The 26,587-nt window shown below is 47.9% G+C and overlaps 1 protein-coding gene across 1 annotated transcript in view; it reads right to left on the bottom strand.

The window, feature by feature from the left end:
• Positions 1-26,587, bottom strand: part of CLIC5 (chloride intracellular channel 5) — a 105,551-nt gene that overhangs the window by 18,333 nt on the left and 60,631 nt on the right. The window contains exons 3-4 of the mRNA XM_052647482.1: positions 24,467-24,592; positions 15,761-15,867 (exon numbers count right to left, since the gene is read on the bottom strand). Coding sequence (XP_052503442.1) covers positions 15,761-15,867; positions 24,467-24,592 — 233 coding nt within the window. The remainder of the gene's footprint in view (positions 1-15,760; positions 15,868-24,466; positions 24,593-26,587) is intronic.

The raw sequence follows: 26,587 nt of genomic DNA, 5'->3' as shown, positions 1-26,587 counted from the left end.
CTCCCTTACTCAGAGCAGATCTCTGGGTGCCCACTGCTGTCCCCCAATATGGATTACATTAGGGGAAGAAACTCTCCCCTGGGTATTATAACTTTTACTAAACAGCTTTTACTACACGAAGTACAGTACACTACAAGAAGTCTTACATCTTCTAAAGTTTGAACCAAGAGTGTCTCAGATTAAGTGTGCAATTTTATACTTCTGTTTCCTAAAATCTAAGTGGGGTAATGATCAGATTTAGTCAAGCCCAAGGGAGAATTTGAAATAGTATGCCTTTTTTTTTGGCATGGCTAGATCAGATATTTTCACTGCAGTTTTTTTTTTTAATCATCTTAAGTTGAAAGTAGATTATATGCAAGAGTTCACTTTTACCGTCTTTGTTACCAAGAGAACCCAGATTTGTCCAGAGTAGCAACAAGCTGGGTCACAATTATTTTTTTTCCAGACCCCCAGACTAGGGGAAGCCAAATGATCAAGTTCTTCCCAATGATATACAAGTGGGAATTGATGGATATGCTTCGAGAAAGAAAAAATTAGACACTGCTGGCACTGCCTGGAACTCAGATGTAACGTCTGGAAGTGGAGCAACTATCTCGTGACATGCGGATGCGAGTCACACACTCGAGATGGAGAATCAGATGCTCCAAGGAGCTGGACCCATGACTTCTTAACGAACTACAACTGCCTGGAACTCTCTCCTCTCTGGATTTTTTGTGATGTGAGAAAGGCAAACACCTATTAAAAAGTAAACATTTATACAAATTGCTTAGATTAGAGCAGAGCATGGCATATAGGAAAATGCTACATAGGTTTTTCACTATGTAAACATGGCATAAATATTTGATTAGCTTCTGTGATCAGGTTTCTATTATATGCAGCCAAATACAACCTTTGCCAGTATACATATTGCCAATATTTCATTATTACATTATTATTTTAGCACCTGGGCAGAGCCTGGTACTGAACATGTGTTCATTGTAAGAATGAACTATTCAGTGGGGTTTGAGGAAAGATGAGAGGCCCTAAAATGTAACTCTATACATCTCCTATGCTTATGCAACAGGCCTCCTGTCCTCAGAGAACCTATGATGGTTGCTTTCTCTGCGTGATGAGAGAGCTTGGTTTCTGGAGGATGGATGCAGGGATTCCATTTGTTTGGCCTGGCGTGCCCTCCTGCAACATCATCAGAGCCAAACGAGAAGCAGAGGCCACCACCAACCTGCACCCCTCTGCCAAGTGACACAGGCAGAACGGAGACCAGGGCCAGACCTGGGCAGAGTGCTGAGAAAGCTTGCTTTGCCATCCCCACCAGGGAAACAAAACACGGATAACTGTGGACGCAAATGCCAATGGGCATGTGACCGTCAGAGTCAGACCTGGGTGCAGGGGCCTGAGAAATCATGAAGTGGGATGCTCTCCCCTGGAACTTTCAGGAGTGGGAGGGGTTCTGGACAGGGGCACAGGTAAACCCATGACTTACTATGATCCAGATCACTAAATGCTTCCTTGACTAGGGGTTCCTAGAAAAATAAGGTGTCCCCTGGTTTCTGGCTGGAAGAACACTAGAATTCAGTCTGGTGTGTTTACTCTTCTGATTCTTCATGACGTTTCACCTTTAACACCAAATATAATGTTCCTTGAATGTAGTTACAAAGTTGAGAGTGACAAGAAAAATATCAACACTGATATTTTAAGCCAACACTGCCTCCGCCACCACACTGACAGTCTTCGTGCGGGAAACTGTTCAGATTTTTACACTCTTATTGATTGGTTTTAAATGAACTTCTCTCTTTTTTCCTACTATGAGACTGGATTTAATATAACAGAGGTTATATAAGCCTTACATGTTCTCAGCTGAGCGACAGTTCTAGCCATAGAGCATCATCACATTTAAACAGAAACTGGGAAGAGTCGGGGTGATCAGGAGAATGGGACAGGCTTTCAAGGTGAGTGTTGGGTGGGCTGGGGCAGGAAGCAGCCTGGAGGAGATGCTCCTGACACAGGAAGGCAGGGTCAGCCCTTTCATCCTCTCTCAGTAAACAAGCAGGCAGGGTCGGAGCATCTCAGGGTGCTTAAGATACAGTTTATTGATTCATTCAGCGAGTGTTTATTGAACACCTGCTCTGGGCTAGAGGCTGAGCTGGGCTCTGGGGATAATGATGATGAATGAGATACAGGCAGCCCATCTCCATGGAGACTGCTGCCTAGACAGACCCTACTTCTCAAAGCTCCCTCCTGGACCAGCGGCATCAGGACCACCTGGGAGTTCTCAGGCCCCACCCTAGACCTGCTGCATCAATACCTATGCTGTCACAAGAGCCCTGGGGGATTCAGATGTCCATTCAGCTCAGAAGATGGTCTGGGTAATGAGGCAAACAAAATGAAGTGCTGTTTGTCTCTTAGGTCTTAAACACATGCATCTATTTAGCTGATGAGGCGTCTCAGGCTAAATTCACCAATAGGCTGGAGTTGGGCTGGGATACCTTCTGGAAAGACAGTTCAAGAGCAGAGTTTTCGAGAAAGCTAAAGGTTTTAAAGTCAAATTTTTATGTGGAAACACTGTTTTGTTTTAATAAATTATCCTATCTAACTACTGATAGATACCGCACTGAATTTCACCTCTGGCTTCAATTCTTATGTTTTAGTATCACTCGTTTATAGCAAAAGAATTTAAGGCTAAGAAGCGCCAGATCCTGCCTCTGTCCCTGGCTCCATCATGTCTTCTGAACAGTTTATCCACCCTGTAGCTTTCTTTGCGAGAAATGGATAGAATGATGCCCAGATTCCTGCCTGGATGAGACTGAGACAGATTTGACAAGCAGGGTTCACAGTTGGGGTGTTTGAAGTTTTGGTTAGAAGGTCTGGCCCACCACCTGGATTTTACATCTTGTCATTTTCAGCCCCAGCTCTACCACAAATGGGGAACCCATTCTACAGGTTCACCTCCCCAGGGCCATTCCCCACCAAGAGTGAACAGAGAAGACGGGGACTTTTCTCTCAAAGCCATGTTCCAACCACAGAGAGGGGACTATGAGTGAAGTCACTGTATAAACCTACTACAACGCCCCCGACCGGTATGCTGGGAGACCCCCACCATGTCTTGTGGCCAATACAACTTTACATGCAAGCACATTCTTTTTCAGGTTAGTTGATCTGTGACCCTGTGTATTTAAGGTGCTATGTACAGTAAGTCCCCTACATAAAAAAGCTCCATTCGGAGTCAGCCAGTCAGTTCAGTCACTCAGTCGTGCCTGACTCTTTGTGACCCCATGGACTGCAGCATGCCAGGCTTCCCTGTCCATCACCAACTCTCGGAGCTTGCTCAAACTCATGTCCATCAAGTCAGTGATGTCATCCAACCATCTCATCCTCTGTCATCCCCTCCTCCTCCTGTCTTCAGTCTTTCCCAGCATCAGGGTCATTTCCAATGAGTCGGTTCTTCACATCAGGTGGCCAAAGTATTGGAGCTTCAGCTTTAGTATCAGTCCTTCCAATGAATATTCAGAGCTGATTTCCTTTAGGATTGACTGGTTTGACCACCTTGCAGTCCAAGGGACTCTCAAGACTCTTCTCCAACACCACAGCTCAAAAGCACCAATTCTTCAGTCCTCAGCTTTCTTTATGGTCCAAATCTCACATCCATACATGACTACTGGGAAAACCATAGCTTTGACTAGATGGACCTTTGTCAGCAAAGTAATGTCTCTGCTTTTTAATATGCTGTCTAGGTTAGTCATAGCTCTTCTTCCAGGGAGCAAACATCTTTTAATTTCATGGCTGCAGTCACCATCTGCAGTATTTTGGAGCACAAGAAAATAAAGTCTCTCACTGTTTCCATCGTTTCCCCATCTATTTGCCATGAAGTGATGGGACCGGATGCCATGATCTTAGTTTTTTGAATGTTGAGGTTTAAGCCAGGTTTTTCACTCCACTCTCCTCTTTCACTTTCATCAAGAGGCTCTTCAGTTCCTCTTCGATTTCTGGCAGAACGGTGGTGTCATCTGCGTATCTGAGGTTATTGATATATCTCCTGGCAATCTTGATTCCAGCTTGTGCTTCATCCAGCCTGGCATCTCACATAATGCACTTTGCATATAAGTTACATAAACAGGTTGACAATATACAGCCTTGACATACTCCTTTTCCAATTTGGAACCAGTCCGTTGTTCCATGTCTGGTTCTAACTGTTGCTTCTTGACCTGTATACAGATTTCTCAGGAAGCAGGTAAGGTGGTCTGGTATTCCCATCTCTTCGGAGAGTGCTTCGTAAGTCCGATTTGCCTAGGTACTTAACTAACACAACAGGCTATCTACCGCTGCTTTTATGCTTGCTTCCTGACATCCTGGGCTTGAAATAAAGATACTGTAAGCTATACAGTACTGTACAGCAAAGTACACAGAAGCACAGCCACTGTAGAGGATGCATGCGTTACCATGTATGCCCAATGCATGAACTAACTTCCGTGACTGGACATGCAAACACAGATTCACGTCTTTGAAAGTTTGTTAAGTTGAAGGTTCCTATGTAGGGGACTTCCTGTAATGGCTTCTACTAGTGCACAGAGACATAAAAACACACACAAGCTGGCTGTGCGTGTGCACACGCATGTGTGTGTATACATGGAGAGGGAGAGACAGAGGGACAGCTTGCATTCCCACGTGCAGACCGCACAGGAGGCATCCACCGCACAGGATAAAGTAACGGTAGCCAGAGGTGAAAGAGCACTGAACTCATGTTCGAATTAGTCATTTAATGTTCCTTTATTCCCCGGGCCTTGATCCGCGGCCAGGCCAGGCCAGGCGAGCTCATTCTGGTCAGACAGCGGGAAATTCCAGCACATGGAATGGTGTTGGTGGTCTCGGGTCTGCTGCCGGGAGCCCACACAGCTAACACGCTCCCTCCACTAATGAATGCGCCCACCCACGCAGGACCCTTCCCTCCCTCCCCCTTCACCCTTCCTCCCTCCTCAGGCCTGCCCGCTTCAACAGCCCGACGCCCCAACTGCCTTCCTGATGACTGCCTAAGGATTTGTTTGGGGCGCAGCATCTCTGAAATTAGACGTGGCCACATCAGCCTTGATCATGAGCCAAGTCCGAGACCGTCTCTGGAGGGGATGCCCTGGGCAAGGGTCCGCAGGAGCTCCTCACCTTCTCCCCGCCCTTCAGCTCTTAGCTTCTAGGACTCCCCCCTCACCCGCCCCCCACGGGTAAGAAGACAGCTGAGCACCTCTGCAGAGCGCTCCACATCTCGGAGGTGAGTCCCACAGAGCTTAGGTTGTTTTTCCTTGTAAGAATGTTTATCAAAGCAAAATGTTAACCCAACAAACAAACAAACAAAAGACCCCTAGTTGGCCCTGTGCGTTCAAGGGCGGCCAGAGAAGGCAGCCTGAAGGGTTCCTTTATGACCAGAGGCGTTTTTTGAAATGAGACAGCAGAGACTGCTTTGTGAGGAAGTGGGGAGACAGCCCCTTCCTTATCCTAGCCCTGCGGTGGTCAGGGGGACCACCCCAGAGCTGCCCTGTGATAACAACCTGGGCTCAGGCCGTCTTCCCAGTAACCGTCTGTCCTGAGTTGGACCCAGCTATCTTCCTCCAAAAGAACAGCTCAAGGCCCCCTATAGAATAGATCTGGGAGCCCGCGGCCACCTCAAGACCTCTGTCTTGCAGCAGGCTGATTATGACGCACGTTCCTACTCCCAATACTGCTGACATATTGCCTTCGCTTTCACCTCCGAGCGGAGAGCGGGAGGCTGAATGCGGGAGGTCGTGCCCATCCCTCGGGAAGGCCTGGCCTCCAGCCTGGGCCCGCCGTGACCTGGGGCCGAGGGCGGGAGGGAGGAAGAGGCGCAGGAAGGAAGGGCCCGCGCTGGAAATGGCTGGTTGGGAATAATAAATGCACACACTAGCTTCTGAACGCGGCTCACCACATCCTGGGGAATCTGGAAAAACGCTCCACCCCGCCTCCTGCCACCCCCTCCACCCCCACCCCCGACAGAAGCTGGCTTTCACGAGGCTGCGGAGACAGCACTGGGGCTTTGATAGTGACGGGCTTGTTAGTTCTGGGCTGACAGCCTTCCCGGGCCGCTCGACTCCTTGCAAACACTTTCCTATTTTAGGTCAAGGAAGTTCATAAAAGCAAAGACTAGAGGTGATGGGAGGGGGAGAGGCAAGGGAGAAAGAAGCAGTGGATGGCGAAGAGCTTATCAGCAGGCAGCCAGCGACCTCTGGAGGATCCGTGGGGTCTGGGGCACTTGCCCAACTCTGGGTGCGGGGCACAGATAAAGCAAGGTGGCTTCGAGCCTCTCGTGGAAACCCCAGCTAAAGCTGAGGCTTAACGGAGTCCTGGGACACAGAGAGGATGCTTGGAAGTCCACCAGTCTCCTTATATTGAAGCATGATTATCCGTCTCTAGGGCGGATTCCTCCACCGGCCAGAAGAGGGCAGCACATACTTCTGCATTACCCGAAAAGCTGGGCTAGAGGGAGGGTACCCCTGAATCTGGGGTGAACTCTTGAAATGAATAACAGAAGCAGTTAACAGCCACGGCATATTGGTGCCTACTGTCTGAAGGGGCTTCCCAGGCGGCGCTGGTGGTAAAGAACCCACCTGCCAATGCAGGAGACTTAACAAACAAGGGTTTGATCCCTGGATAGGGAAGATCCCCTGGAGGAAGGCATGACAACCCACTCCAGTGAACAGAGGAGGTGATGGACAGAGGAGCCAGGTGGGCTATGGTCCATAGGGTCCCAAAGAGTTAGACACAACTGAAGCGACTTAGCAGTACGGTCTGAAGTGCTTCAATGTGCTCATTCATTTAATCAATATGACAGCGCAAGATAACACGCTGTTATAAGCTCCATATCAGAGGCAAGGCAGCTGAGAGGTATAGAAATTAAGAGGACTTGTTATTGTAGCCTGAGACTACCTAAAACAGAGCTTGGACTGTTATAAAGTTATAATTCTAGTCCAAACTTTTTGGACTAAAAAATTATAGTCCGAGGACCAAATCAAGATCCAGCGCATTGCCTATTTCTGCACTGCCCTCAGGCTAGGAATGATTTTTACGTTTTTGGATGGTTGGGGAAAAAAAGTCAAAAGAGAATAATATTTTGTGACCCTGAAAATGGTGTGAAATTGAAACTTCAGTGTCCATAAATGAAGTGTATTGGAACACAGCCATGCCCATGTGTTTCCATATTGTCTGTGGCTGCTATAGTGTTCCAGCAGGGGAGCTGAGCAGTAGTGACATCTTAGATGGCCCAAAAGGTCTAAAAGTTTGCCAACCCCCGAGCTAAGAAAAACAGCGTTAGCTGCTCAGTTGCGTCCAACTCTTTGCAGACCCCACGGTCTGTAGCCTACCAGGCTCCTCTGTCCGTGGGATTCTCCAGGCAATAATACTGGAGTGGGTTGCCATTTCCTTTACCAGGGGATCTTCTCGACCCAGGAATCGAACCCAGGTCTCCTGCACTGCAAGTAGATTCTTTACTGTCTGAGCCACCAGGAAAGCCCTCAAGCGAAGAGATAAGCACTACTTGTTTCCCGGCAGGAAAGACAGAGGGCAGAACTGACCCTTTATTGGATATGGGGTTAGGACAGCCATCCCAGAGGGATCTGGAAGCAATATTGACCTCAATTCACTTTCTTTCCAATAGGGTAGCCCAAGGTCAAGCAGAAAGGAGGGTTTGACATTTCTCACACACAGCCTCTAGGAAGTAACAGAATGTTAGATTTTAAAAGAACTATGGGAACCACCTTCCATATTTCATCAAGACTAAGATACATACTTTTTTCACACTTGACATCTTTGAAATCAGACTGTGTCTTACCATCAAAATCTTAACAAGAGTTTAAGTGAAAGCATATTTTGTTTACTTGAAGGCATTTTTTTTGTTTCTTATTGGAAAATACAGCTATTATACTTACAACTAATGAAGGGCAAAAGCTACAGAGACAACTCAGTCCAAGTGTGGGACTCTAAACACACAGCCCTGGGGCCAGCACATCATAGGTACCCAAGGGAGGGATCTTAGGACCCTACTTAGGAAGTTAGAATTATCTTATCAGGGCAAATATTTTAGTAGGAGTATGTTAGGCTATCCCACTGTCTTCCATAGTTAGGAAGGAGTACATCTTTGCAAACTCAGCACAGAGGCCCATCAGCCTTCATAAAAAAGGGATAAGCAGGATCCAGCAATTCCACTCCTGAGTATTTATCCAAAGAAAACAAAAATACTAACTCAAAAAGATATCTTCATCCTCCTGTGTATTTCAGCATGATCCATAAGAGCCAAGACATGGACTATATCCATGGGCTTCCCTCATAGCTCAGTTGGTAAAGAATCTGCCTGCAATGCAGGAGACCCCAGTTCGATTCCTGGGTTGGGAAGATCTGCTGGAGAAGGGATAGGCTACCCATTCCAGTATTCTTGGGCTTCCCTTGTGGCTCAGTTGGTAAAGAATCTGCCCGCAATGCAGGAGACCTGGGTCTGATTCTGGGGTTGGGTAGATCCCCTGGTGAAGGAAAAGGCTACCCAATCCAGTATTCTGGCCTGGAGAATTCCACGGACGGTCCATGGGGTCACAAAGAGTCAGACATGACTGAGTGACTTTCACTTTCACTTTGGACACAACCTAGGTGTCCATCAATGGATGAATGGATAAAGAAAATGTGATATATGTGTTTGCAAGACACACTCACTCTGGAATATTATTCAGTGGTAAAAAGAAGGAAATGCAACAACATCGATGGACCTGGAGGGCATTGTGCTAAGTGAAATGTCAGAGACAGATGAACACCATATGATCTCACTTATATGTGGAATCTAAACACAAAACCAAACCGAAAAAAGAAGAGCTCATAAATAACAGAAAATAGATTGGTGCTGCCCCAGGCCAGGGGTAGGGAGCAAGCAAAATGGGCAGAGGAGGTCAAAAGCTATAAACTTCTGGTTTAAAATAAATAAGCCCTGGGGATATAACGTACAGCATGGCAACTGTACTTAATAATGCTGTCCTGCATATTTGGAAGTTGCTAACAGAGTAAATCTTAAAGGTTCTCATCACAACAAAAAAATCTGATTCGTAATGTATAATGGTGGATGTTAACTAGGCTTATTGTGATGATCATTTTGCAGTGAATACAAATATTGTGTTCCACAAAACCATGTTGTCCACCTGAAACTAATATGAGGTTATGTGTCAAAGATAGCGTTAGTCGCTCAGTCGTGTCTGACTCTTTGCGACCCCATGGACTGTAGTCTGCCAGGCTCCTCTATCCATAGAATTCTCCGGGCAAGAATACTGGCGTGGGTTACCATGCCCTCCTCCAGGGGATCTTCCAGACCCAGAGATCAAACCTGGATCTTCTGCATTGCAGGCACATTCTTTACCATTTGAGCCACCAGGGAAGCCCCAATTACACCTCAATTTAAAAAAGAAGGGGAGAGGGATAAATTGGGAGTTCAGGATTAACAGATACATACTGCTATATATAAAGTAGATAAAACAGCAAGACCTACTGTATAGCACAGGGAACTATAGTCAGTATCTTGATAATAACCTTATGATGGAAAAGAAGAATAACCTATAATGAAAAAGGATCTGAAAAAGAATCTATACATATATTCTTTATGTATATATATTATATATATATATATATCTATGTCTGAATCACTTTGCTATATGCCTGAAACTAACACAACGTTGTAAATCAACTCTACTAAACAATAAACTATTAAATTATGAGTGAATTAATTAAATGCCTATTTCATTCAACCCCATGTTCACCACTGATGACATTTATGAAGGTTGGTCTAGGCCATGCTTGATTGGGTTGCATGGAAACTGCACAAACGGAGACACAGAGTGACTTAGAAATCTGTCTATGGGACTTCCTTGGTGGTCCAAGGGTTAAGACTCTGCCCCTCCAATGCAGGGGTTCAATACCTGGTTGAGGCACTAAGATCCCACGTGCCCCACAGTGTGGCCAAGGGGGAAAAAGAGAGAGAGAGAATCCATCTGGGAAGAAGACTAAAAAGAGAGAGAGTGACAGGCATCAACAGGACACTCCAAGTCTTGGAAGTAATGGAGAGAAGTAAGAAAGTTGGTGGCACGGGCCAGAGGCTGCAGGGCGCTCTCCCGGGTCTTCTAGAGAAGATGATGGAGAAAACGAGGACGGACATCAGGTGCAGCAAGGGCGGGTAAAGAGGAGACTCGTGAGCGCGGTGCCGCCAAAGGGAGGGGTGAGGACAGAGAGCTCACACTGCCACGCCGCCACCTGGCCTGGACTCCAGGAGAGCGTGAAGGGGAGTCACAGAGATGAATGGACGAAGGGAAGGACAGCAAACAGCTTCTGTGACTGCAGCTCCAGCCCCGCGTCAGGAACACTTGTCACTCTCCCGGGGGGCAGGCTTGCCTTCATCTCGCCCAGGGGCTGTGGTCTGTCATCCGCTTCCAGCACAGGGCTCTAGGAGCTGATTTTCCTGTCTCTCTTGCCCTGAGCTGGTTTCATGGCCCCCCTCCTCCAGCCTTGTTTTTCTTTCTCACCTCCTTCTAGAATATGCTGCTTTGCAGAGCTGTTCGTCCCCCTGTGAGTGGCTATAAAGCCTGTCTGGTTTGAGTGGAGTATACATTTTAAAATACAAAGCAAGCCCCCAGGATAGATGGAAATGTGACGGAAATAAGATGAAGCCAGACTTGAGGCAGCAGGAGGTGAGGGAATTCCAAGGGAGTCTTGAAAGACCAAAATCATCTAAGCTGGAAAAACAGCACTTAGCCGAGAAAGAGGTGGGGTCTGCCATCTGTGTCAGATACGTGAAAAAGGAATAGGCAAAGGTGGGAAGGAAAAGCGGGTAGGCTGCATAGGATCTGCTTGGATTAGACACAAACAGGGAGGTTTGGGACTCTCAGACCTCTTAGCAGAGGAAGAGAGCCCCGTGGATGTGGACTTGTGCGCAAGGATAAAGGAGAAATGACGACGGGAGTTTTGTCCTTAGTCCACAGGTACGTATATGTCCACTTACTCTCCAACCAAGAAGGAAATGGAAAAAAGTACATGAGGATGCGCGACAAGCCAAAAATGAGACAGTCAGAGGGGCACGGATATTAATATATCTAGGGACACATGATAGGGCTGGAAGAATTAACAAAGGACTTTAACAAGAGTGAAGAGGAATAAAGAACGCAAGACACATAAGAGATCCCTTTGTTGATTGTCTGGAACTCGCAGTATGTACGAAAAGTGAAATAAACCGGTAGATGGATAGGACTAAAGCACAAAGGAAAAGAGAGGCTGGGGGGAAAAGACAGTAAAATGCAGTAGTTATGCCTGGATTACAATACATAGCTAAAATGATTTCCTTGATAGCCAAGGGGTTTGGCAGAGTATGTTCAAACAGCAGTTTGAGGGTAAGAAATGCAAAATGCAAGATGGATATTCAAAGAAAGAAGCCCAGGTCCTCCTATGAGATAACAGATAAGAGTGGGGGTGAGCAGGTAAAGCAAGGTGTCATAGAAACCCCTCAAGGGAAGGGATACACCCAAGAAGCCAAACTGACATCCCAGTGGGCAGAACGCTGAGCCAGAGCGGGGTCCAGAGGAGAGGGGACTTGGAGCTACTGAGTCTGAGGGTTGCCACCCAGTCTTGGGTCACCGAGGTCGGGTGCCATGGCTGTATCTATGAGGAAGGTGAACAGAGAAGGGCCAGGAGGGGGACTGGCAGAGAGGGAAGGCCGCTAGGCACAGAATCAGCAGTGTGGATGGAAGTGGCCTTTGCCAGGCAGAGGCAGCATGCAGGGTGAGGACGGAGCTGAGTGCAGCAAAAGCCAGGCTTGTTACCGGGCTCGCCAAAGCTGAGACGGACGAAGCTTATGCCTTCCCCACCCTTCCCCACCATCCTTCTGCTGCAGAACTCCATAAACTTTCACGGCTGAACAAATCACATAACTTTTCCCTGCAAGGTTGAAAGACAAATGTGTGGGGCCCAGAGCAGGGACTCCCGCGACCAAATCTCAATGCAGAGCGGCTCTCTCCTGTCTCAAAGACGCCCTTCCTTGGGCCACGTGGGTTCTCAATCTCCTGCTGCAGCTCCACTTTCCAAGGGAGAAGGGCCCGTGCTCCTGGTCAGCCTGGCCAGTCTGTTGAGTAGGGTCTGAATAATGGGCTGGTGCAGATGAGAGAAACAGTCAGAGAAGGGCGCCTGAGGACGTGTCCAGAAAACTGAACACAAGAAGCAAAGTCTACCATGAGCTGTGCAGTGTTCCATATCACAGATCAAACTTTTTCATAACATTTTTCTTCCTCATCTTCATGATCCCCCCACCGCCGGGCCCCCTTCCTCACTCGCTAGTCCTTCTTAATCGTCCTCCCTGGCTCCTTCTTCCTCCAGTCCCTCTGATCACACTTATGTGGGTGATCCTTGGGTGCTGTCCCTAAAGTGCTCCTCTCCTCACTCACAGACTCCCTGGGGTACCAGAAATCCACACTCAAGTCCCTTCACATCTGCAGGCTGCACCTCTGTGGACCAAGAAAGCAACTGTCTACCTTGGAGAGGAAGGAAATGCACCCAGGAAATGGGAAACAGAATTAAACAAGTCAAAAAGAGACTAAATGGTTGGGAGATGTGGAAGTGTTCGTTAGGGCTCATGAAGTAAGAGCTGAAGCAGCAGTTTCTGATGCCAGTATTCAGGTTGATCTCATTTTTGCTCTAGGAATAATCAAAGTTAACATTTAAAGAGCATTTACAATGGGTCAGGCAGTGTGCGAAAGGGTTTACAAGCATCTAATTATAAATAACGTGACTCTGCATGACAGACCTTGGATATGCTCTTCATGACCCTGTTTGGCAGATGATGAAATTCAAAGCATCACTAAGTATATTTTAACAGATGCAGAAAGAGGCAGGCTCTGTACTCCCTGTCTGTCTTCACACGTTCCCCGCTCCCTCCCCTCGCCTCCTGTCACCAATCTCTGTGTCCTCTTTTCTTCATACAAGGAAGGACCCCATCATTGGATTTAGGGACCACACTAAATCAAAGACTCTATTTCCAAATAAGGTCACCCTCTGAGGTCCCGGGTGGACATGGATTGTGGGGACAACACTCAACACATTACAGGCTCCAAATAGCAACAAAGCAAGAGCACTGAGTATATTTAAACTATTTCCCACGTTTCTCCTTTTTCTTGTCCCTAAAAGGCCGCTCTCCCTAGGGTACCTCTTCATGTACCTCTAATGACTACCTTGCCCACAGGGTAAAATCCAACGCCCTCCCACCTGCCCTCCCACCCCGGCTGTCTCTGGAGTTGGTGGTCTCTGGATTCCAGATGGCCTCTGTCACTGGAGTCTTCTCACCCTCCCCACATCCTCCACCCTGTGTTCCTGGTCAAATGACTCCCCCTGAATCTTTATGACCCGGTTGAAATCCCTTAGGAAACTTTCTCAGACGACCGAGAGGTGAATCTTTGCTGCTCTGACTCCCTTTCTCTGTTCACAGGCTAGCTAATCAGCCCTTCAAACTCCCTTTGATGAACTCATCACTCACCTCTTGTCTTGCTATCTTTGTGAACGTAAGCCTTTCCTTCTGCACGAGTCAGGCCTCGAAGACTGGATTAGTGCCTTTTTCTAGAACCTAGTTTTGTGCTTGGCACCCCCAGGTCTGCAGGAGCCGTTACTGAATCCTTTACTTTCCCACTGCACCAGGAGTTCCTGCCAAAAGTTCTTCTCTGTCATCTCATGAATGGCTGCCTTTCCTGGTCACCTGGTCCAAAGAGGTGCCTCTCTCCTCGGGGCTCCTGGAGCAGTTAACTCCAAGGTGGTCCAAGCCAATGGGCCACCTGGTTTCAGGATCCACTGTATGATCACCTGTTGTATATTCAATTTCTCACTCATTCGTGAAGATGCCGGGAGTGCTGTTCAACCAATCACTATTCAGTCACTCTTCCATTCACAAAGTTTTCGTGACACCCTTGCTCCACCTGGCTCAGGGCTAGGCTCCATCCTCCTATTCAGGGGGCCAGCAAACTTCCTCATCCTTCTTCCTTCTCCTCCCAGCGACTAACACAGTTCTTCAAGGGTCACACATTCTCAATGGGACAGTGCTATTCAAATCACTTTAACTCATGCTAAAGGACCAGGTCAAATGAGGGACTAAAAATGCTATCAACTTACGCGACTTCCCTGGCAGTCCAATGGTTAAGAACGCGCCTTCCAATGCAGCAGATGAAGGTTCGATGACTGGTCGGGGAACTAAGACCCCACATGCCTCGGGGCAACTAAACCGGAGAGTTGCAACTACTGAACTAGAGAGAAGCCTGTGCACTGCCACAAAGATCCCACATGCCACAGCAAGGCCTGATGCAACCATAAATAAATCTCTCTCTATATATATAGAAACACTGCCAACTTAGGACTTCCCCGGTGGCGCAGTAGGTAAGAATCTGCCTGCCAGTGCAGAGGACATGGATTCGATCCCTGATCTGGGAAGATTTCACATGCTGCAGAGCAGCTAAACCCAGGGGCCACAACCACTGAACCTGTGTGCCTAGAGCCTGGGCTCCTCCACAAGAGAAGCCACCACTCTGAGAGGCTTGAGAGCTGCAACAAAGAGTATCCCCTGCTGGTCACAACTAGAGAAAGCCCTTGAGAAGCAACAAAGATCCAGTGCAGCCAAAAATAAATAAGTAAATCTCATCAACTTAAACGAGGGGCTCAAAACCCTCTGAGAAGGCACTGGAGGCCACCAAGCCTGAGCTCTGTGGCCAGTGCCCAGAGTTAAGGGATGAGTGGAGGATGAGCCCTTCCCTGGTGGCTGGTGGCTCGGACGGCACACAATCTGCCTGCGATGTGGGAGACCTGGGTTCGATCCCTGGGTTGGGAAGATGCCCTGGAGGAGGGAATGGTAACCCACTCCAGTATTCTTGCCTGGAGAATCCCCATGGACAGAGGTGCCTGATGGGCTACAGTCCATGGGATTGCAAAGAGTTGGACACGACTGAGTGACTAAGCAGCAGGAAGGTGAGCCAGGCTTTGAGAAGAGGCTCCTGGCATTCTCTGCACTGGCCGTGGGGGGGGGGGGGGGGGGGGGCGGGTGCAGAGGGTCAGGCTCTGCCTCGAGCGTTCACCCTAGTGGTGACAGCCCTGTCCCACCATGGCCCCTGGTCAACCCCCTGAGAAGTCTTTCAGGGACCAGAAGGCAGCTGCAATGTGTTCCAACCAGGACTTCCTGTGAACAGAGCAGGGTTGTGAACTGGGGATAAACGGGCAGTAGGCTTCTTAGGTAGTGCCGAGGTAAAGAATCCGCCTACCAATGCAGGAGATGCAAGAGATGCCAGTTTGATCCCTGGGTCAGGAAGATATCTCGGAGGAAGAAATGGCAACCCACTCCAGTATTCTTGCCTGGGAAATATCATGGACAGAGGAGCCTGGCAGGCTACAGTCCACAGGGTCACAAAGAGCCAGACACAACTTAGCGACCGAGCCACGCCTGGCCAAGGCAGGACCCTGTGGGCAGTATATCATGATGTGCACTTAGGCAGGCTCAGAATGCAAACAGCATCCCTCTGCTGATTCCACAATAAGCACCACCGGCCTCTTTTCCTGCACTGGCCAGAAAGCAACATCTATCACCCTCTCCCCTGCATCAGGGGGCCTCAGGATGAACAAATAAAAGCACTGGTTCCAGGTGCTTCTCTGCTGCGTATCTGAAGATGCCCTGGGCAGGGGGCAGCACCAGGGCTGGGGGCCTGGGTGGAAGGGGACCACTCACCAGCGTTGCTCTGCTGCTTCGTGTTTTTGATGTAGGCGGAGAACTTGGCGAAGATGTCGATGCCTGCCGTGTTGGATTCCCGATGTTTCGCAGCCAGTCTGGGGTACCTGGAAGGCAAGACGTGTTCTCAGGTGAGTGAGAACTCAGAGGTCCTTTAAGGGAGAGCCTCTTTCAGTCACCTCATGACAAACAACATTCTTGTCTCCAGCAAGATCTGTGAGTCTTTTGAGGTTTCCCCAACAGGATCCCCAACAGGATCCATAAGGAGGGTGGGCACTTGTACCCCTAGTTCAACGATAGTGCCAGTGAGGGCGCTGGATTTTATCCCATGGGCAAGGCAGTCGTTAGAGGTACGTGAAGAGGCCCATAGGAAGGGTGGCCTTTTAGGGACAAGAAAGAGGAGAAGCACATGGGAAACATTTAAACATACTCAGTGACCTTGCTTTCTTGCTATGTGGAGCCTGTAATGTGTTGAGTGTTATCTCTACAATCCATGTCCACCCAGGACCTCAGAAGATGACCTTATTTGGAAATAGAGTCTTTGCAGATATAATTAGTTTTAAGAGTCTCAAGGTGAGATAGTATTGATTCAGTGTGGTCCCTAATTCCAATGATTGGTGTCGTCATAAAAAAAAAAGCAGACACACAGAGTTGGGGTAGGAAGGAGGGGGCATGTAATACCGAAGAAGGCAAACTTGTTTGTAGAGGAATCCATGGCTTTGACCCCATTGGTGCCATCAAAACAAGCCATTCCAATTTTCAAAAGATATTATTTCATGAACATTTTACATGAACCGCCAGGCAAGAGTGGATGGAAGTGGGGGGAGGGGCAATTGCTTGACCATCAACATCGCTAAGTATGTGGACCTTTATGATCTTCGGGTGAAGAGTGGATTGCCAGCTGTTTGGCTACTTTATGTTTAAAATGCAAAATCCTTTTTTTTTTTTTTTTGGTTTAATGTTTTCAATAACTTGAAGCAAAACACCTTTAACAAGTATTTGTTTTTCTTTCATTTTTTTTGTTCCTTCACTGACCCATTAGCTAGGGCCACCTACTCCTGGACCATGTTGAATGGCTGTTACATTTCAGATACTGCCATTGGACAAGTCTTCCAGAAGTCACTGGGTCCAGCCCTCTGCCCTCGGGCAGATATGAGGCATTATCATCTAATTTTACAGGGAAGCAACTGGAGACCAGAGAAGTTAAATGACCATTTGAAGTCATTTATTATTTAGGCCATTTGGGGTCATTATTTATTATCATGGATAATAAATGGTGGAGGGGCCATGAGACCCTGGTTTCTGGGCGCTGGAGCAGCGACCCTCTCACTTCCCCTCTTCTCTGATATCAGTAAAAGCTTACTTGTACTGAGTGTCCACGCTGCACCAGGCACCATCCTAAAGCCTTGCCAGATTCATCATTTACTACCTCACAATTCCACTGTTATTGTCATTAGCTTTCTTTCCCACAGGAGACAAAAAGGTGCAGAGAAGCTAAGCAATTTGTCTAAGCTCAGGAGACCAGGCGTCAGAGGCAAGAATCCAACCAGGCAGTTTCACTTTGGAAGCCCAGCTCTCGAGTTCCATGTCCTGTGGCCTCTCCTCTACTCTGCTGTTTACCCTCCAAGCCACCAAACACTCCCGGGAGCTGGGCTGAGCACCATGAAGGAACTGCCCTCAGCCACCAGGGGGCGCTCTGCGCAGGTTCTGCACACATATCTCCCCGAACACACTGGGAATTGTCAATTCATCTGCTCTGACTGCGGACACAAAGCGATTGTCCCTACAAGATGCTAGGGAAACCTTCCAAGATGAGGAAATTTAGAATCATCCGTCCCTATTTTGGCTTTCCCACATAGAATCTGACGTGCTGTTAAAACTGAGTGTCTTAAATTATTATCAATACATATAAAGTACTCCTTGTTTTTGCTAGATAAATAATAAAAACAGAAGGGACCAGATAACGCATTTTATATTTGGGTCTGTTGGGTTTTTTTTCCTGCCATCGTTTGATCAGACTTCCACTCATCCAACCATTTCTTCATGATCAGGGTGGGCCAAACATGAGTGGGCGGTACCAAATCCAGGTCGGGTGACAGAGGACCATGCGTCCAGGGAGACTACGCTAGTTCCACCCTGTGTTCTAAATAGTGTGAGTCATTGAGATTTGACTGTATAGCATAATGTCCCACTTGAAGGTTGTCCTGGTAGGAAACGTGTCTTCAAATATTAACCTCACAGATTTTGGTAACTAGACTCGGGGCAACTACTGTTCAGGATGTTAAGTGCTTTTATTTTAGCTCCATATTTACACTGTATTTTAAATATGCAGATGAGTGGGTTCCAGGGTACCTTTTGTTTCTCTAAAAGGCTAACAAATAGTGCTTAATCTATAGAAACATCTTTGAAATAAGATTGTGATGTGACCTGGTGACAGTCAAAGAGACGGGCAATCTCTCTAACTCAGGGGTGAGCCAACTATGGCCTGTGGGCCAAATCCAGCCCAACATTTGTTTATGTGGCTCCCAGGAGCTAAAAATAGTTTATATACTTTTAAATGATTGAAAAAAATCAAAAGAAGGATATTATTTTGTGATGTGTGAAAATAATAAGAAATTCCAATTTCAGCATTCACAAATAAAACACAGCCACATCCATTTATGTATATATTGTCAATGGCTACTTTTGGCTCCCCTGGTGGCTCAGCTGGTAAAGAATCCACCTGCCAGTGCAGGAGACTGAGGTTCAATCCCTGGGTCAGGAAGAATTCCCTGGAGAAGGAAATGGCAGCCCACTCCAGTATTTTTTCCAGAAAGGTTGGGCAACCTCACTCATAGAAATTTCTCTCCACCCTGTTTTTAAGATATCTTATTTCCAATGCATGCATTTTAGATACACACTTAAGCTTCATTCTGGGAAGCGAAACAGTTGGCCATTCATCAAAACAATTTTCTTTTTTTATAAATAGTGGCAAAAGAAAAGATATGATTGCAGATGGAAATGCTCTTATTGGCTGAGAGTTCCAATTGACGTCTCACTGACTCGCCGTAGGCCACCATGCCCCAGAACAAAAGAACAGCATGCAACTAAACCAACATGCAGTCATGCCAGGGGTTAGGCCCTGTCCCTGGCATTGGGGATACACTGGAGAAAAAGAGAAGACAGTCATCCCATCCTCATGGGGTGACCTCTGCTGATTGCAGGGCCTCTCCTGGCAGCCTGAGTATTGACTTCGCATTTCCTAATGAGCTGAAAAGTGGAAGGATGTCCCCTCTCTCCCTGACCTCAAAGTTCATACAGTAAGCCCCCTACATACGAACCTGCCAGTTGCAAACTTTCAAAGATGCAAAACTGTGTTCACATATCCAATCATGTAAGTTAGTCCACAGCCATGAAATTAAAAGACGCTTACTCCTTGGAAGGAAAGTTATGGCCAACCTAGCCAGCATATTGAAAAGCAGAGACATTACTTTGCCAACAAAGGTCCATCTAGTCAAGGTTATGGTTTTTCCAGTAGTCATGTATGGATGTGAGAGTTGGACTATAAAGAAAGCTGAGCACCAAAGAACTGATGCTTTTGAACGGTGGTGTTGGAGAATTCAGAGTCCCTTGGACTGCAAGGAGATCCAACCAGTCCACCCTTGCTTGCTTGGTTGCTTGCTAAGTCGCGTCAGTCATGTCCAACTCTTAGCGACCCCATGGACTGTAGCCTACCAGGCTCCTCCGTCCATGGGATTCTCCAGGCAAGAATACTGGAGTGGGTTGCCATTTTGCCTTCTCCAAGTCCATCCTTAAAGGAGATCAATCCTGAGTGTTCATTGGAAAGACTGATGTTGAAGCTGAAAATCCAATACTTTGGCTACCTGATGCAATGCTCTGACTCATTTTGAAAGGACCCTGATGCTGGGAAAGATTGAAGGCAGGAGGAGAAGGGGACGACAGAGGATGAGATGGTTGAATGGTATCACCGACTCAACGGACATGAGTTTGGGTATACTCCGGGAGTTGGTGATGGACAGGGAGGCCTGGCGTGCTGCAGTCCATGGGGTTGCAAAGAGGCCGACAGGCCTGAGTGACTGAACTGAACTGAAATTAGTTCACACGTCCGGCACAAATAGTCATGTGCATGCGTCCTCTATAAGTGGTTGTGCTTTTGTGTACTTTACTCTACAGCAGTGTATAGAGGAGAGTATCTTTACTTAAAGCCCAGAATGTCTGGAAGTAAGCATAAAAGCAGCAGTGATATAGCTGGTACTGCTAGCGAGTGCCAGCTGTTGTATTGTACTACTGTACTTTTCAAGGTCCTGTATTGTAAGAATAAAGATGTTTTATTATTTTGTATTTGTTTTTTTTAAGCATTATTTGTGTATGAAGCATTATAGACCTTCTACGGAGAAGGCAATGGCACCCCACTCCAGTACTCTTGCCTGGAAAATCCTATGGACGGAGGAGCCTGGTAGGCTGCAGTCCATGGGGTTGTGAAGAGTCAGACACGACTGAGCAACATCCCTTTCACTTCTCACTTTCATGCATTGGAGAAGGAAATGGCAGCCCACTCCAGTGTTCTTGCCTGGAGAATCCTCAGGGACAGGGGACCCTGGTGGGCTGCCGTCTCTGCGGTCGCACAGAGTCGGACACAACTGAGTGACTCAGCAGCAGCAACAGGCTTTCCACAGTATAGTACTATATTGCCAATTGTGTCGGTTTCATTCCTAGGCTAACTTTGTCCGACTTACGAACAAATTGGACTTGTGCAGAACACTCTCAGAAAGCAACTCATTCATATGTAGGGAACCTACTGTACTTTCAACCACTATGCCATCCCACCCTTGGTACTGAGGCTGCTCCACCTCCCAAAGAACCAACAAGAACCTTCGTGATTATTACTACTGTGGAATATCCGTAGACATGTCTTAAAAGAATGAACTCAAAGTGTGTTCCACTGTGGCTCTGAGCCCTGTTAATACTTGCGTGACAGCTGTCTGACTAAAGGACAAGACATATAACCAGTCCACTAGTTCACGCACCTGAATTTTTATCTCTGTTTGTTTCAAACAACAACCAGCTCCAGGAAAGTGCTGTGAAAAACTCATGGAATCACAGAACTTCTGCTGAAAGGCATCTTCAGAGATGAAGGAATGGGGAAGGTCTGAGAGGGGGCGAGGCTTGCCCAGGGTCATACAACAAGCACTGTGTAGAAGGGTGGCTGGACTCTGGCGTCCTGACTCTCCCTTAAGGATCCCGTTAACTCGGGCCATTCTACCAGGATGAAAGGCAAAGGCCAGCACGTCAACTATAATCCCGACGCTTCCCTGTGGAGCATTAACTGGGTCAGTCTAACCAGGCGGATGGAAGCGAGTCTCATTTAGAAACTACTTGAGACCTCCTGGATTCCTCATTTTGACACCAAATGCTTTGTGGGACCAAATGTAATCTTTTAAAAAGATTGTTGGAGTGTTTGTATGTGGTTTTTTTTTTTTTTTTTTTTCAAACATAAAACTAAGGGGAAAAAGGCTCCCACAATTTCTTGGCTCTCTGGCAGCTTTAACAAACAGTGGTGTGATGAGAAACACATGCCGACCGGCGTTTGTGGAACAGAAAAGGGGGGTTTGCTGCCCCCTAGAGAACCAGAAGGCCAGACTACCCTCCTCCGGGGCCTTGGGACACGGGCCGCCCAACCGACCTCCCAGTTAGAGGCGGTGGGAAGGCAGCTGAGGCGGGTGACTTTGCTGCAGGCCGAACAGCCATTCTCTCCTTGTGAGGCTGAACGACTGGCTTGCTGACATTTCTGGGTGGTAATTAAGGCACCTGCCCCAGTCTGACCCACTCAAAGGCACCTAAGGGACACTCTGGGGGGCTCCACGATGGTTGATGGTCTCACCCCTAGGGCCCCACCTTGGTAGCCTTCCAGAGCTGTGCATTTTAACAGTTTTGAGACTCTGCTGCCCAGGCTTGGTGGATTATAGGGTCTCTGATATGTCAGGAATGGACTTAGTAAAAAGCTCCTGCATACACTGCAGTCGTGGGCACCTGAACCAGATGAAGCAGGGCTCAGGACAGGTGGAGAGGGAAGGGAGGAGGCAGCGTCTGTGTCCTGCACTGCTTAGCCCGATTTGGACCATGGAAAATTTCTAGTAGCTAATGATACGGTGATGAATCTGATGATGGCCCTCCTCTGGAAGAATCTGCCTGTACACACGGGCATGTGATTCTCGTGGGGTCTCATGGGCCCCCTTGGTCCTGTTGGGGATGTAGACTGGAGAGCCCCTCCAAAGGCATGGCTGGATAGGGGTGGAGGGAGCCTGGCTAAGATGGGGCGTGAGGGTCATCCTTTCCCAGGAGATAGAATGGACACTGAGAGGGAGGGGTCACAGGGCATGACTGGCAGAGCCAGGAGTGGACCTCGCCCTCCAGACTCAGCCCAGCCCCGCACACTTCCTTCCACTGGGCTGGCTATCCATCCTCCGAACTGTTCCAATTCCCCATTCTCTACTGGCCTTGACGGAAGCAGGCACTCCTAAGAGCGGGTGTTACTTCTAGAAGGGAAAATGCTAACTTCATGGTGGACATTCCCCTCTGGGTCTCCCGGGCAAAGTCAAAACTATGTAGTTATCGAAAACAGCATTTATTTTCTGTTGTTGCATTTCAAACCAGCACCAGCCATGAAGTTAAGTCCCAAGGGATGGAAGATAGAACCTGGGCCCTTTGGGGGTCCTTTCAGCACAGTGGCTGGCTGGTGTCCCATTCAGAAATGTGTGTGGCTAAGCTGGGTGTTCCAGGTGGGGCTGATGGGCTGATTTAATCAATCTGTTTCTTTTTCAAGACATCTGGACTTGAGGCAGCTTTCCATGCTCAGTATGGAAATAAACTGTCCTAACGGGGATAACCAAAAATACACTTTCAGGAAGAATGTACAAATGGTTGAGGTTTAATTAGATCACAGTGGTTGAAAGTGTTAAGTCACTCAGTCATGTCCAGCTCTTTGGGATATCATGGACTGTAGCCTGCCAGGCTCCTCTGTCCATGGGATTCTCCAGGCAAGAATACTGAGTAGGTTGTCATTTCCTTCTCCAGGGGATCTTCCTGACCCAGGGATTGAACCCAGGTCTCCTGCATTGCAGGCAGATTCTTTACCATCTGATCCACTAGTGGAGATCCTCAATGTGGATGACAAAGAAAACACTTTTAGGAAGGATGTGCAAATGGTCGAGGCTTAATGAGATCACAATGAGGAGTTAAAATTTAACAGTGATTTGATAGATGTGTGACCTTGGGCATGTTACTTAACCTCTCCAAGCCTCAGCTTCTCCAGCTGTAAAATTAGGATACTGACAGTACCTACCTTCTAGGGCACAGCAAGTGAGGGCTATAGCAGCCCCAGTGGCCTCGTGGATAAGGCACTAGCCTTCTAAGCCAGGGATTGCTGGTTCTGGTGGCTCAGATGGTAAAGAATCTGACCACAGTGGAGGAGACCCAGGTCCGCTCCTTGGGTCTGGAAGATGCCCTGGAGGAGGGCATGGCTTCCCACTCCAGTGTTCTTGCCTGGAGAATCCCATGAACCGGGGAGCCTGGCGGGCTATAGTCCATGGGGTCGCAAAGAATAGGACACGACTGAGAGAAAGTTTCAGTTTCAAGTGAGGGCTATATCTGTAAAAAATAAAATTTTAAAATCAATGCAAGGTGGTCATCTTTCTTGTCAGTCCACTTATTTCCCCTATTAAAGTGAGAATCGCTCCATCATGTCCAACTCTGTGTGACCCCATGGACTTTACAGTCCATGGAATTCTCCTGGCCAGAATTTCACCTACTAAGTATGTTCTAACATCCTTCCTGCCCCTCTGCTCCCATCTCACTGTCACTGCCTGAGCCCAGCCCTCTAGTCTGTCTGACCTGGAATGTCACCAACTGGCTCCTCCTCGTTGATTTCTAGGAGTTTCCATCCTCTGCTCTCCCTATATTCCCCCATCCCCCAAAGAACCTGAAAACGGACTCTACAACACCTTTGCTTAAAGCTTTTCAGGGACAAGCCTGCAGGATTGTTTCTGCACGTCTTCCTCTGTATGTAATAATACTATTATTGCTCTAGTTTTTCTTTTTTCTAAAGGTGATTGTTTGAATCTCTAACTTCCGTCTAGGTACAATGCACACGTCTAGTTTCCAGCAGCTTTTAGGATTTCAGGGTTCTTCTCTCCTCTTTCCCATTAGGAGCAACTTATCTATAGAACCAGCACTCTGGTTTCTCCCCTTACTGACCTCATTTTCAGAAGTCAAACTGCTTTCAGTCCATTTTTTTTTTCATGTGTAATTATGGGTTCCGACCAGACGGGGTCAGATTTGTGGATCTTATTCATACGTTGGTGTGGTTTTAAGTCATGGGATTACCTCTCCTCTGGCTGACTTTTCACTTCACTTCATTGACCTTTCAGCTCTTGTTCTGCCATGAACGAGCCTCTGCCCCCACTCAGGCAGAGGGGCTGGGAGAGAGGACGTGTTTAGGGGGCCTCAGCTCTTGGGGGCTGAGCTTTGTGGAGCAGGCTGGAGACAAACAGCCCTTTGGGGGTGAGGAGGGCCGTACGAGGCTCTCTCTTTGCAAATAGGGTCCTGAGCTCTGAGTCAATGAGGCTCTTTTGGAAATCTACTCCCAGATTCTAGAGAAGTACACGGAACCCTCCCCTTCATTAGCTCTGGAAAGAAGCAGCTCATTACTTTTCAGGGGTCAAAGTCTCCTCCAGGAACTCCTCGATCTTATTGACGTCTGTCTTCACATCCCCGTTGAACGTCAGGAAGGGTGGATGGGTACCAGGGGCAAGGTTGTGCAGGTCAGCTGGCTTTCTGTGGAGAGGAGAGAGCAAGGTTCAGGAGGTGGCTTACACCAGGGCGCTTCATGGACATGGAAACCTGGGGTGGATCATTCATTATATGCCCGTTAGCAAAAACAGACTTGGAGTGGGACATAGGGCAGAGAAGGGTGGAGGCTCTGGATGAACATGGTGTGATATAGGAAATCCGGCTGGTAGAATTCAGTAATAGGAGCAAGACAGGATGGACTGTGAAAAAAGCAGAGCCTGATCACAGGTGACTATCTAAGCTAGAGCCAAGAGTCCAATACCCAGGGCAGAAGTTGGGGTTTGCTTTCAAAAGGTCCTTCACTTATTCGCTTAACAAAAATGTATTAGGCAGAATCCCGAACTTTGAATATTCACGAATTCAGTCATGCTTTTCCACTAAGAATGATCTGTGTTCTTCAAGGTATGCACAGGAGGAAGGAAGTGACGTTGTGTTTGACATGGGTCCTTATTCAAGGCGGGAGTGGGGATGGAGCAAAGAAGGGGTAGAAGGGCCAGCAGACAGATGGAGGACCTGCGGAGGGAGAAGACTGCACGGAGCACAGAGGGAGCACGACGGAAACTTCCCGGGGCAGGGCTGGGACATCAGAGTCACCCCAAACCCTCTCTCTGAGAATGCACACTCCTTGTGGGAGGCAGGCGAGGCGGGGAACAGTAGAGAGAGGAACCAAGAGAGTAAACAAGGGGGAAGAGGAGTCGGTAATGAAACACATTCCAGGCGTAATCAGCCTGGGAGGGGAAGACAGGAATTTCTATTAAGGTGTCCCTCCCGCGTCCATGCCCAAACACACACACTCTCCAGCTGCCTTCTGGGGCACTTGGAACTCCTCAGACAATTGACCCTGAAAGCACTTCTAAAATCTAATTTCCTTAGTCCCTGTGTCTACTTCATATGTGTTCCTCCTTTCAGACAACGGAAGGCCATTCTTTACCTTCTCTTCCTGTGTTCTAAGGGCTTCCCTGGCGGCTCATAAGAGCTCACCTAAGGCAGTGATGGGCTTCCCAGTGGCTCAGTGGTAAGGAATCCACCTGCCAGTGTAGGAGACACAAGAGATGTTGGTTCAGTCCTTGGGTTGGGAAGATCCCCTGGAGTAGAAAATGGCAACCCACTCCAGAACCCTTGCCTGGGAAATCCCATGGATAGAGGAGCTTGGAGGGCTACAGTCTAGGCGGATCACAAAGAGTCAGACATGACTGAGCCTGCATACACACACACACACACACACACACACACAAGGCAATGAAGCTTGGGTTCCCAGCAGGGTGGGAAAAATACACACTGATTTTATATTTCAGCAATGACCTCTCTGTGGCTTAAAGATCTGGAAATTATGACAGTGTTAGTTGCTCAGTTATGTCTGACTCTTTGTGACCACATGGACTACAGCCCGCCAGGCTCCTCTGCCCATGGGGATTCTCCAGACAAGAATACTGGAGTGGGTTGCCATTTCTTCCTTCAGGGGACCTTCCTGACCCAGGGATCGAACCTGGGTATCCTGCATTGCAGGCAGATTCTTTACCATCTGAGCCACCAGGGAAGCCCTGGCGAAATTATTAAGGATGATTTTTTTTTTTTCCTAAGACTTAGCAGAACAAGCCTCTGGAGTCTGGCATCCTTCTGAGGTACTGCCTGCAGCTGCTGGAGCCCAGCTCATGTTGCCCAGGGACACTGGTCAGGGCAGGGCCCATCTCTTTGTTGACTCTCTTCAGCAGTTATGAAATTATATAGTTAGGACTTAATTACCTATTGCCAAGTCTAACTTACAGATCATTTAATATACATCAGTCCTCCTTCCCTGACTGGAGGTCAAGATGATGCTAAGTAGAGCCAACACGGGTGGTGTTCTTGCTACCAGCCAGCACAACAGTGAGTGAATACAAGTGGTCCATGGCCTGCCTCCCCAGATCCTCACACAGAAACAAGGCACTACTGCTATGCCCATCGCACCCGTAAGGAAGCAGGCTCCGGAAAGAGACGGTA

This window comes from Budorcas taxicolor, chromosome 11, assembly GCF_023091745.1.
Source record: "Budorcas taxicolor isolate Tak-1 chromosome 11, Takin1.1, whole genome shotgun sequence".
In the NCBI taxonomy this organism is placed as follows: Eukaryota; Metazoa; Chordata; class Mammalia; order Artiodactyla; family Bovidae; genus Budorcas; species Budorcas taxicolor.
This window is presented reverse-complemented; position numbering and strand designations above follow the sequence as displayed.